Source organism: Bombus pascuorum, chromosome 3, assembly GCF_905332965.1.
Source record: "Bombus pascuorum chromosome 3, iyBomPasc1.1, whole genome shotgun sequence".
NCBI lineage: Eukaryota > Metazoa > Arthropoda > Insecta > Hymenoptera > Apidae > Bombus > Bombus pascuorum.
In genome coordinates, this window is record NC_083490.1 from 18,765,636 (window position 1) to 18,778,538 (window position 12,903).

Below are 12,903 nucleotides of genomic sequence, written 5' to 3' on the forward strand. Positions count from 1 at the left end.
CTTTTGTTTTTACGAGATTCCAAGGTCATTAACATGTTTTTTTAATAAAATCTTATATTTATTCTTCAATATCTTTGTAGAGTGTAAAAAAATTAATTCAACGACCTTAATAACCACATCTTTCCCTACATATTATTTCAAGATATTTACGTCAGAAGTATGTAACATTTTCGCGGATATTTCATAAAGTCGCGGGAGGCCTTGTGGACAGCTTATGTTTATATTAAAGCATTGTTGCCAGATTTATTTTCACTATGGTTTGTACCATGGTTGTACTTAAACTAGATTGTGAATAAATAGTGTAGTTGGTAGTCATGGAATTAATATGGTGGTTGAGAACGCGTGCTAAGTGTGGGTAGTTCGACTGATAACAGAAAAGTATATTTTTCTCATTTTAAATAAATAAATAAATTAATACAAAAAAAAAATTCTGCATTATATATAAATTTTATGTAATACACATTCTGAAAATATGGCAGAATCAGTTGGACCAATACTTCATGTAATTGTCGTTGGATTTCATCATAAAAAAGGATGTCAAGTAAGTCACTTGCTATTTTAGTTAAAAAGGCTTAGTAATCTTGTCTTTTGAGACACTGTATTATGTATTTTTCATGATAAAATCCTGTTTGGTGTATTGTAATGTTTAAATTTTGTCATCTTTTTATATGTAATATATTATAATCGTATTTTTACTAAATAATGTTTCAAAATTAATTAACTATAAACATTTTTACATTTATAATATCTATAAATGGTATTATATGTTATTATTAGGTAGAGTATTCATTTCCTCCTTTGGTGTCTGGAGCTCCGAATGAATGTCCATTAGGTTGGAAATATTTACCAACCCTTGCTTTACCAGATGGATCTCATAATTACGACGAAGATACAGTTTACTTTCATTTACCTAGTTTGAATAATCCAAAACGTACAATATATGGTATTTCATGTTTTAGACAAATTCCTGTTGAGGTAATTAAAACATTAAATCTTTTATTTTCTATATGTCTTAAACTTGTTTTATTTTTTTGGTAGATTGCTCTGGTGGCAATCACAAGTGCAGTAAAAATCATAAATTGAAGCAAAAATGAGTTCCAATAGAGAATAATGACAACTGTAATAATATTTTTGTTTTACAAGCTTAATAATGTTCAAATGTCAAATTTCAATATATATTTTGTTGCATGTTGTGTAATTTTCGAGAAAAATAGTTTTGATAATAAACCTTATGTAATTTAATAAATCTGCAATATTATAATTAATTTTATGATGCTCATAGGAAAATTTATCAGTATGTTTTATCAATATGTTGTCTTTTACCAATATATATATATTTTTTATAAATATACAAAATCAGTCTTGTCCTGATTGGTAAAAGACAAATATATTGATAAAACATACTTAATCAATCTTGATTTTATATATTTACATAGTATTTCAAAGTTACAAAAATATTTCTTAAACTCAATAATTCAGAAAATATTATCTACAAAATTTGTTAACATTTAATTTTGATATATTTAACTACGAAAAGACTTTAGTTTTATATATATATATATAGACATATGTGTTTTTTTAATATTGGCAAATACTTTTAATATGAGAAAATTTAAGTAATTTCTTATTTTACAGTTCTCCAGATGAAATTTTGTTTTTAAAAGTTTGAGAAAAGTATCATTACATTTCCTTAAACTCTCCCCTACAACATGTCAATTTCTTGCATGTGGTTCATTTGGAAGTTAGCGTCACAATAAACCATTAAACATCATCTAATGTGCAAATTCAGGTAGGAGGCCAAACAATTCTATGGCTAGTTGATGGTTATACATGTCAATATTGTTTATATATCAACTGTATTGTAAATGAATATCTAAAGTTTGATTCCATAAAAAAGTATGCAGTAAAATATCTGTACTACAATATAAAATTTCAAGCTCTTTTTCTCGAAAACTATACAACTGATCAAAAGAGTTTTTCCTTACCTCCTCTTTTATAAAAGAACCACATTCTTGTCAATTATGTTGTGTATATTTGTTATACTGTGTATCTTTATATTATGAAAAATGATATTTAAACATTTATGTATTTTCAGAAATTAAAAAATCGTACATCCGATATAACAAGAGGTACAGTTCAAAAATCTGTGTGTGTATTAAGCACTTTACCATTATATGGTCATATTCAAGTAAAAATGGCATTGATAACACATGCATATTTTGAAGAAGGTGACTTTAGTAAAGTATCATTATTGGAAGATACTTATCATCACCTTAATTCTTGTATGAGTTGTGAGAGTCAAATACCACCACAAATCTTTGTTGGTAACTACTTTTCTCATTTTCAATTGTCAACAAGTATCATCAGAATCAAAATTATTTCATTCAAACATTTTCAATTCAAATGAAGATAGCTTGAATAAATATTTTATATTAAAAAAATTTTTATTTATAGGATTATCTGCAAGAGATTTTATATTACAGTTTCGCCATAAAGTTCTTTTATTATTTAAACTACTTCTACTAGAAAAAAAAATAGTTTTTTATCAATCACCAGTTCAACCATTATGCGCTACAATATTAACATTACTCTCATTGTATCCTGGCATGATAGAACGCGGTTTACAACAAGCTGCATGTGTCAGGTAATATATTTAACAAGAAAAGAGAAAAGAACTACTTTCCTTTAATTATATTATTTTCATGAGTTATATTTCATTGTTTTTTTTAGACCATCCAGACCCATGTCTCCTATTCCAACATTTGATGAAGAAGAAATATCAATAAATAGCATTGATAACAATCTATCTTCTACAAATTGTGTCAAAGAAAGCATATCTGATAGAATGGCAGTGCATATTAACGGTAATTCAGATAGGAATTCATTATGCATAAACGATAATAAAGATATTGAAACTATGGAAGGTAAATGTATGGATGAATTTAAAAATATAACAGTACAAAAAAATAATAATGAGAATGAAAATTTAAATATGAAAGTTATTGAAGTTGAATCAACACAAGAATGTACCAAATCTTATGCGGAAGAAAATAATTCTATATATTCTTCAAAGCCAAATGACAATATACACAGGGTACAGAGTATACATACAATTACATTAAGTACAACAGACACTGATAATACACTGCCACGTGATACAAGTAACGATGCACTTTCGGACGCACGTTTGACAAATAATATTACTCAAATTGCTCATATAAATCCGGAACTGTGTGGTTTACCCTTACACATATTTACAAAGGTACGAGGATATAGATCAATAATCTACATTATATGTAAAGTATGATAAATTGTTAATAATCTATTAATATCTTTAAGGGTTATCTGTGTTTGCCATACCTGTCTTTACCATATTTAGATCTTTTGGCAGATATTAATGTCAGAGGATATATAGTGGGTGCAACAAATGTTTTATTTAAACAAAAAAAACAACTTATTGATGTATTAGTAGAGGTAAATTTTAAATGAAGTACTTTTTTTTCGAAAAAAAAATATAGTGCTAGTGACAATCTGCTTTATTAAAACGTGTTAAGGTTGAAAATACGAGGATAGAAACAAGCGATCCAGAATTAAGAAGGCAATTACATCTTACAACTGAGGATCTGAGATTTGCGGATTACATAGTCAGACATGTAGCAGAACCACGCAAAGATATATTTTTGGATGGTGTAGGATGGGAAGGTGGAGACGAATGGATTAGAACTCAATTTCGAGTTTACTTATTGAGCATGTTGAGAACATCTATGCAGCAAGATACTCGTCAGTCTGATCATTACAATTCTGCATTTATAGCTGCTTGGCGCTCGACGAATAATTATAAGATATGGAGTAATTCTAATAAGCCAGAAATTAATAATATAGAACCAGGTCATCCATTTGCAGGACAATTATCAGTGCAAGATATGAAATTACGGTTATCACAGTAAGTATCTAATAATCACGGTAATAAAAAATGGGATAATAAATATATAGAACTAAAGTAATACATTCATTCTAGTACAATGCAAAATACAGAAAGCGGTAGAAAATTAAATCAAGCAATGGCATCAACTGGAAGAGCGGTTGCAACAACTGGGAAAGCAGTAGGTAAGTCCATTTATGCATACAAATCTTTTCATTTAAGGTAACAACAAGAAATATCTCCATATAATATAAGAATATATTTGAGGAAGGAATCGTGATCCTTTTTTATTTTTTTAAATAGATCTATGTAAAAAGATTCACAAATTTTTCAAATGGGGGTTCAATAAATTTTATTATTATGTAAAAAGACTAAATATCATACAACGTTTTTATTAACAATTCATTCATAAATTTTTACAAAATTTTTCAAATGAGAATTCAACATTTTATTATTATATGAGAAACTAAATTATTTATGTTTTATTAATAATCAACTCATAAATTTCTATAAGGTCATATTTACCATTACATAAGAATCTAAATTCGTAAAATTAAAAATATGCGTTACTAGCAATGCTGATGGATAAGTTGCAGCATAAAAATATATGTCGATTTCGCGGTCATCAAATCTTTAAGATTTTTAAACATTTCGATCTCTCTATAGCTAGAATTAACGAACGTTAGCGTATTTACTAGGGGCTGATCATAATGCAAGGCTCTATTATAAATACATGTATAACTGAATTGATGGCAGTGGTAGAATTACAGTATTTCTTAAAATAATTGTAGTAGCTATATTGATTATTATATATTCGTGCATTTACATTATTATAATACTATACAATAAAATAGTCAATGTTATGTTTAATATTCGTTTACAATTTAATAAGTAGAATTATCTCGTTATTTCAATCTAAAGTAAAATTTCAATTTCTAACTAATAAAAACGCACGAGTAGTACGATAGAATTCGATTCGATTGATGCAATCAGAACTGGTAGAAGAGTATCAATCGAATTGCAAGGAACTTGTGCATTAATTTCGAAGAAAAGGACTTCCTTTTTGTTTGCGTTTCAATTACATATTTAAAGAAAAGATATATCCGTAGTAATAAATTTTATTTCAACTTTTGCATAATGTATATTATGATTTATACTATACATATTATTTCTGTTATATATATGTCTTTTATATATATATAAGACATATATATAATATAATATTATTATTAGACAATTTATTATAATAGACATATATATAATATATAATATATATATACATATAATATAATATATATATTTCTTTTTCTTCCATGCTTTTGTCTATTCATTTCTGCACTCACTTTTTTAGTTTCTTTTTATTCGTTTATTTCTTTTTGCTGTGTCTGTTTTTCTCCATTCGCAACTCTCATTCTTCTTCTTCTCGTATCTTTACCTCAAACGTTTCAGGATTCTTAAATGAATTTGAATCAATGTAGGAATTGTTTATTTTTAGTACTTTTAAGAATGTTAAACAATTTTCAGGACTAATTGGTTGCTATTGAAGACGTATACAAAATTTGTTAAAAACTTGTTAAGCCGTTAATAAATTTGCTTGAGAAAGGTGATATAGCCTGCATTCGGAAAGAAAAAGGTTATAAATGATTGTAAATTTATTTATACAATAACCTTCTTCCCTTTCCAATTTTTTATTTGTGAAAATAACTTAAGAAATAATATTCATATTATCAATGCTAGTAATGTATAAAGATCTAGATTACATTAATCGTAAAGAAATTTCTCAAGAAATACTTCAAACCAGCCCCGTTTTCGATAATCACCGACCGGTACAAAAATATTATGATTTGCACATTAATCACAATTGCAATCAGTCTGATCTTAATAATTTCTAAGAATTATTAATATTTATATATTAGAATTGAGAGAAACGCTGTTTCTATTAAAACGTATTGAAATATTTGATTAAAATATTTCATTAACAAAAGTTATAATTTTCGCTGAATTATCGAAATTCTATTTCTGTAACGAAACATCGAATGGATGTCGTGGAAACATTGTTAAAAGACAATGAATTTTTTTTTAAATAAGCCTCTACCATTTATTTGCAAAGATTGATATTCTGCGAAATCTTTTATCATCGAGTTTTATATGTAATGCGTCTACAATTCCAAAGAATATTAAATCCATCATGCACAATAAACTTCATGTTTATTTTTCAAGCATTAAGTTGTAAATACATCGCTTGAAATTGAGTCTTTTATTACAATGGATGTACGAGAGATACCGAAACCAGTATTTGATATCGCAAACTGCAAGCTCACATTAATATTGTAAAGTAAAAAAAAAAAAAAATAATAAAATTTGAATCCATACGAAATTGTAAAATCACAATTATAACTCAATGTTATTGCATGAAATGTGGCAAAGGTTATTTTCAAGGCTGTCATCTTTTTTTAATGACCGCTTTGCAAGTTACCACTGCTATTAAAGGACATGACAAAAGTTACTACATGAGACGATGACATCATTCGCATCTTCCAAAATGGAATGGAAAATATACGACATATGAATACTGAGAACAAACGATACATTTTTGAAATTCTTGAAATTCTCAACATTTGTCTGTAGAGATTGTACCGCTTAAATTGTTAAATCATATTCATTATATATCTTTTGCACCAATGGTTATAGGAAAAACCTGTTCAGAAGGGATCTAATAGACTGTTCAAAGCTGCACTCAAGATGATACAACAGGAAAGAAATTCCTCTGAGGATCATTTTTTGAGAAATCTCAATTCTTCAGATAAATTAAAAGATAGTTGTCTTATTTGTTAGGTGGTGCACTGTCACAAGCTAAAGGAGCTTTCTCTAACTGGTGGAGTACATTAACGACAGTTCAACCAGTAGAGGAAGGAAAGGCTGCTGTTGAAAACGAAGAAATTAATGTATCTACTAGTAATACAAATTTCGGGATGGTTGCGGATTAATACGAAACGATATACAAATTCCAGTTATTTGTTAAAATGATTATGAAGCTAACATTTTTTTCGAAACGCACAAGGAATCATCTCGAAGTGACTATTAAAAATTAATAGGAAGAGTTTGTATTTTATTTAACAGAAGTGATCCACATTAGTGGGTGAAAGATCGCTCTTGAAATTATTTAGTCCTTGAGGTTTGGTAGACATAGAGAAATAGTGAAAATAGACAAGTTTGGTAATAAACTCTGAGAAAAGTCATTTTTTCTTAATAATATATAGAAAATTATTACATTTTCATTAACTTCATTCGTTAAACACTCATCCACGGCTGAAAAAGAGTCAATACGCGTGAATTAACTTCGAAAATGTAAAACTCGTACATGTAAGAATTTTGTAATTCACTTCGGGATGACCTTTTTGCTAGATGAAAAAGTCTGAGATCGGAGCCTCCATATCTAATAGACAGGAGTAACATGAGGAATCATCGAGGGTGCCTTAACGGAATTGTACAGGTTGCAGTTGGCTAGCCGACAAAGTAAGAATGAGGCGGATTCGATTTTTGCTGTCAGGACTCTCATTTTTTCTCGACTCCTACAAGAGTGATAGTATATCTACTATCTCTAAATAAATATGGTAGAATAAAAGTAATTTATTCATACTATGCAAATAGCATGTATGTAAAACAGAGAAGTTAGCTACTTCTGAGAAATAGATCATGTAAGAAAAAGTATAAATCACAAATCACATAGTATAAGTACTTGTAATAAAATTTTGAATAATAGAATGTATCAATGTGATAAATGTGCTGAAGAAAGGTATAATGTATATTTTTATGTTAATATTTCGTTTTATTAGCTCATTAATTACTTTCTTCTCATGATTGTTGTGATCTTTCTAATCGAGTAATAGTGATCTTATTAGATAAATATAAATTATTTTGCAACAATATTTATTTTTATTCATGCGGTAAGATATATTTTATTGACAAGTACCTGGACCTTTATTTCGTGTGTGTATGCGTGTGTAGTAATATATAAGAAAGAAAGAAAGAAAGAGAGAGAGAGAGAGAGAGAGAGAGACAAAATGGAAGAAAGTATTTAAATATCCAATTGAAATCGATACTATTTCAATAATATTATAATTATGAGATTATTTTAGAATATCTCAATACACATTATATTTTTCTTCTTTTCTTTTTCGAAAGGCCGACCACATTTTATTTAATAGTGGCTGGCTTCAGAGATAATAACATGAAAAAATTAAAATAAGGTGCTCTGTACATATATTTTATACTTTTTACGCAGATTACCATTTTTGTTTTAAAATATAAAAAGTTTTATTTAATTTTAAGTATAAAACGTTAGAAATTCTCTACAAAATATAAAACACGCGTTAATCTTATACATCTTATTAAACTAGAAAAATCAAGATATGTGTAATAGTTGTAATCTTTTTCTATGCAAAAATGTTTAAACAATTTAATGATTTTTATAATCTCGAAACCAAAAACAGTAATGTATTATTTATAATATACTGCTGTATCTGTATAAATTATATATGCAATATAAAGAACCTAAATTCCACGCTTATAACAAATATATAGAATATTTACATTATGTTAGATTAATAGATAAGCAGTCGACAATGTATGTATTTAAGTAAGATAGAAAATTCATTAGAAATCTGTTTCATTAGCTAATTATACCACGATATTATAACAAATTAATTCAAGCGTTTAAAATAATTTTTTACAATTAGAAATATTTGCCAATTGAATTTAAATAGTAATAGCGAGATATAAAATATTTAAGTAAAACTACATTGCCTATTTAGTAAACTTCATATAATTAGAAATATCCATTACAATTTTGTTACAGAAGTTGGAAAAAGTTATTGATGATGGATGTATGTACGCAAATCGGTTGTAACGATAAATAAATTACATTGGCAATTGTGAAATTTTGTTTATAATTATCAGAATTTCACATTAACACAGAAATATGATAAACAATAATAATTACTTTTATTTATGTATACGTGCCAAATTTCCTGGCACAAGGTTTAAAATTTCCAATAGGAAAAAAGTGAGTTATGCGAGAGTCATTAGTATAAGAAATCTTTTTTGTACGTATGTATTTGGCTTTCACACTATAAAATTGTATTGTACTAGTCACCACATATATGAGTGTATGTATGTATTATGTGCTTCACGCATAATATAACAAAATCTATTGTATTTTACACCAATTATAAATGATGACGTTTTGTTTGTGTATATACATAGATATCTATAATGTGTAAAGTAAAAACTTCGTTAATTTTTATTTAGTTATTTATTCATAAAACAGGGTTCCCCAGATGTGATAGTATTTGCATTTTATTTAGTCTAATATTTAGACTACATAAGTTACATCTTATTTTCTTAATGCATTATATGTGCCATATATTTATTATTTTGTTTTTTGTTCTTTATACAAATTTTAATTCATTGAAATCTTTATTAATATTAAAGCTAAGAAGAGATTACATACATATTATTTGATATTAATTAAAAACGATGTACTGTATAAATGTTAGAACGAATGAGTGAGAAAGTATAAAGTTTGTTAATTTGTAATATTTACCTCAAATGGCTGGTAAATTGTGTATTGTACGAGAAATTATTATATAAACCAGATGTCTGATATCGAACGTTGCCCTGGCGTTTTATTCGACTAATTCGATCCAAAAAATTGTCGATATAAAATATATCCTCGAATTTCTTATATTCTAAGAGCAATCGGAAGAAATATTTTTTTATCTAACTAGAAAGATAGCATCTTCAACTTTAAGTACTTCTTGTTAACATTTTCACCATGTTAAATTCTTTTGTCGCCCGAAAATTGTAAATAATTTCCTGATTTACAGCTGTTTCGGCGAAATTTCATCTTTTTATATTTAGAAATACAAGTCATTTATAAAAGATAAAATATATATCCTAAATGAGTAATAATTCGTTTGAAAAATAGCCCGATAATAAGCCATTAAATATCATCTTTCGATTAATCCAAGCAAGAGTTAATATTTCACAGCTGATCAATCATGAGACGTTCAAACGAAGATAGTAGTCAATACTAGCAATTCGATTCATAGAAAATTCTTAGTAGAAAAGAATGTATATATATATATGATCTTACTTAATGATGAATTTTTTGAGCATTAATTTTTCTGGTAGGGTACTGTTACTAGATTTAATACTCCATAATGTTTATCTATAAAACGATATAAAATAGTTGATGGTAAGAGGTTAAGAAAAAGTTGTAGTAATGTATTCCAAATCCATTTATAACAGGCCATAGTACGCTAGAAATATATACAACAAATAGTTTGATAAGTGAAAGTTTACATTGCATTGTTGCAGAAGAAGAAACTTTTGAACATCTGTTGTAGCTTAATTTAACGTGTAATAATTGAATAATAATTAATGATGATTATTAGTTTACAAGTAAAAAACTCGAATTATAAAATTGTACAATTTTACTTAATTGACACAATTAATGTTCAATTTTTTAAATAATTCGTTAATAAAACATTTTCAAAAATAAATTCATTTACTCTTTTAGATACTCTATATCAAATTGATCCCAATCGTTTAGGATACCTTATATACGGTATGTATGGAAATAACTTCGGAAATAAATTAAACATGAAAATAATTAAAAAATTTCATGTAAACACATGTTCTATTTATTTAGCTCGCTAATTTTCTCATAATAATATAAAGTAATGAAACGAATTTAATGTCGTGCCAGTTTACGAACAACTTTATTGATTTCATTCAGAATTTTCATACGTACCTTTTATTGCATCTTTATTCTGTTCACAGATTTAAAAAATCCATTCTTCGCTACTAATAAATTACATTATGATTTCTCTTTATAATAATCGTACGTAACAATAGACAATCGAGATAAGGTAAAGTTCTAACTAAATTCTAAATGAATACTAATAAGACAGGGCCATTGTATTTATTCGAACTCTATTTAAAAATACATAATAAAAAAAAACATCACTTAAAAATAAGAAACTTTACTTTCAAATTTTTGAGACATTTTCGGCTATAAAAAGATAAAGTTGAAGTTGAAATCAGCATGCAGAATTACTCGTGATTAATAGATGATAATCTTCTAAAAATAATTTGAAATATATTGGATTCAATCAGTCTATTATTAAATTTGCATTTCCTCAAGATTAACAAACGCATATAATCAAATTTATTTTATTTTATAAAACTTTAAAAGAATATGCAAAGTTATCAAACGCTATTAAGAACTACAAATAGATGCATTCAGAGTATATAGTTACGCGTGAAATTATTTTTAAGACAATAATTAATAGAAAGGGAACATCAACATCTATAAAAAGAAATATCGATCTAAGTAACATTTTAAGCGAATTGCAGGTTCAAAGACTTAATTATACAATTTGTTATACCCTTACGAAAAAATAAGATTAAGTATAATTAAATAATTCATATTGATAAAGGCTGTCTTGTTATCGTTTCACCTATATACTACGTAGTTGTAGATGTAGTTTATTTATATTTATATTCTTATGTATGAATCATGTTTTACAGAAAATTCTGTAAAATTTTAAATAAAAATGTGAATTGAGTTCGTAAAGAAACACAATTATTTATATTCATCGAAGTTTTTACGAATCTTAATGTTATGATTATGATCTTATATGTATATTTCTAATGTATATTTTCGTGTGTATCTATGTTAAAATGTAGGATTTCTTGTATCAAATAATAAATCTTCGATATTAAAAAGACTAATACGTCACAGTACAATAATACTATAGATCATGATACTAGGACATAAATGGTAATTTGAAATGAGAATGAATCTGTATATATGTATATATACATAATTGATACAATTTCATTGTAAAAGATCAAATACACATATCGTTCTTTTATGAACATGAACACGGCAGCGCATGCATAGGCATTCATATACATATATATTGTATTGCATGTGCTTAAGTACAATAGATTAATGAGTATGATGTGAATTCCATAAAAGAGATTGGACAATTTTTCTTATTCAGAGATAAACGAATAACTTTCTTGAACAAAATAATAAATTAAAAGGAAGGTAGATTATGGTCGTTCGAAATAATTTGTTTGCGTATATTTTCATTAATCAGAAGACTAGTTAGCGACAGCAGTGCCTACTATCCGAAAGTAGCTATGTAATAGGTAACGAAGAGAGCAGAGACGATCTGAGTGTGAACAGTGACTGGTCAGCCGATGTGCCGAATAAACATCGTAGTTCACCGATAATACCCGAAGTCGTAAGGTGGCGAAAGAGACTATTGATGCGAGTGAGACGGAGAAACTCGTGCGAGTGCCATGGTGAAGCGACGTCACTGTCGTTGAAATACGTGCAAAAGAAAATTGGAGTGATTTTAAGACGCTGATGGTTATTGTTCGCTACAGTGACTTTTTTGTGATAAATCATCGTGTTAACAAGTGGCGCGTTGTTTCCGTATGTATAAGTGACAAAAGATAAACTTGCCGTAAGATTTCTGGAGGAAAAAACTAGTACGTATACTCTCTCGGAGTAGCAAGTAGTGCGATTATTACGTGTATGTGCCGGCGTCTAGAATATACGTTTGTGCTGTCGCGTAATCGGTGTTCTGATCATAACAACGATCTGCCGTGTTAGTTACAAAGAGTATTCGCAACGTTTATGTTTTCTTACTTGTTACTATCCACATTAAAACTAGCTATGCAAGAAAGGGATAAATCGGTAACTGGCTGGTGGCAGCCATTTTCCAGATGAGTTTTCCCCTTTCTTTCGATAAGCAAAATGCGCTATGCCGTGAAAGAGAAAGAAAGAGGTAGTTAGTTAGAGCAAAAAGGAAAGAAACAAAAACTAAGTAGGAGGAAGAAACGGTGTTTTACTATGTTTTACAAGGTACGTTAAAAGACAGAGCATTTGTTAACTGACC

The 12,903-nt window shown here is 27.6% G+C and overlaps 2 protein-coding genes across 8 annotated transcripts in view; both read left to right on the forward strand.

Annotated features, from left to right (window-relative positions):
• The first annotated feature begins 211 nt into the window (after positions 1-211).
• On the forward strand, positions 212-9,178 carry LOC132904820 (late secretory pathway protein AVL9 homolog). Of its 3 annotated transcripts, none has more exons than XM_060955569.1 (9): positions 212-541; positions 778-975; positions 2,096-2,324; positions 2,455-2,644; positions 2,731-3,262; positions 3,340-3,474; positions 3,555-3,943; positions 4,019-4,107; positions 8,781-9,178. In XM_060955569.1, the coding sequence occupies exons 1-9, from the start codon at positions 473-475 to the stop codon at positions 8,798-8,800; spliced, it is 1,851 nt and encodes a 616-aa protein (XP_060811552.1). In that variant the 5' UTR covers positions 212-472; the 3' UTR covers positions 8,801-9,178. The 3 variants fall into 3 exon arrangements, with proteins under 3 accessions (XP_060811552.1, XP_060811551.1, XP_060811553.1); XM_060955568.1 differs by having other exon boundaries at positions 214-541; positions 6,758-9,178; XM_060955570.1 differs by lacking the exon at positions 212-541 and adding an exon at positions 1,636-1,789 and having other exon boundaries at positions 840-975; positions 6,758-9,178.
• Positions 9,179-12,363: 3,185 nt separating this feature from the next.
• LOC132904817 (serine/threonine-protein kinase tousled-like 2) overlaps positions 12,364-12,903 on the forward strand; it is a 30,546-nt gene continuing 30,006 nt past the window's right edge. For 3 of the 5 annotated variants that reach the window (XM_060955551.1, XM_060955557.1, XM_060955552.1), the window contains exon 1: positions 12,377-12,869. The gene's annotated coding sequence lies outside the window, so the exon portion shown is untranslated. Of the gene's footprint in view, positions 12,870-12,903 lie in introns of all 5 variants that reach the window. The other 2 variants (XM_060955554.1, XM_060955553.1) reach the window with 2 other exon arrangements.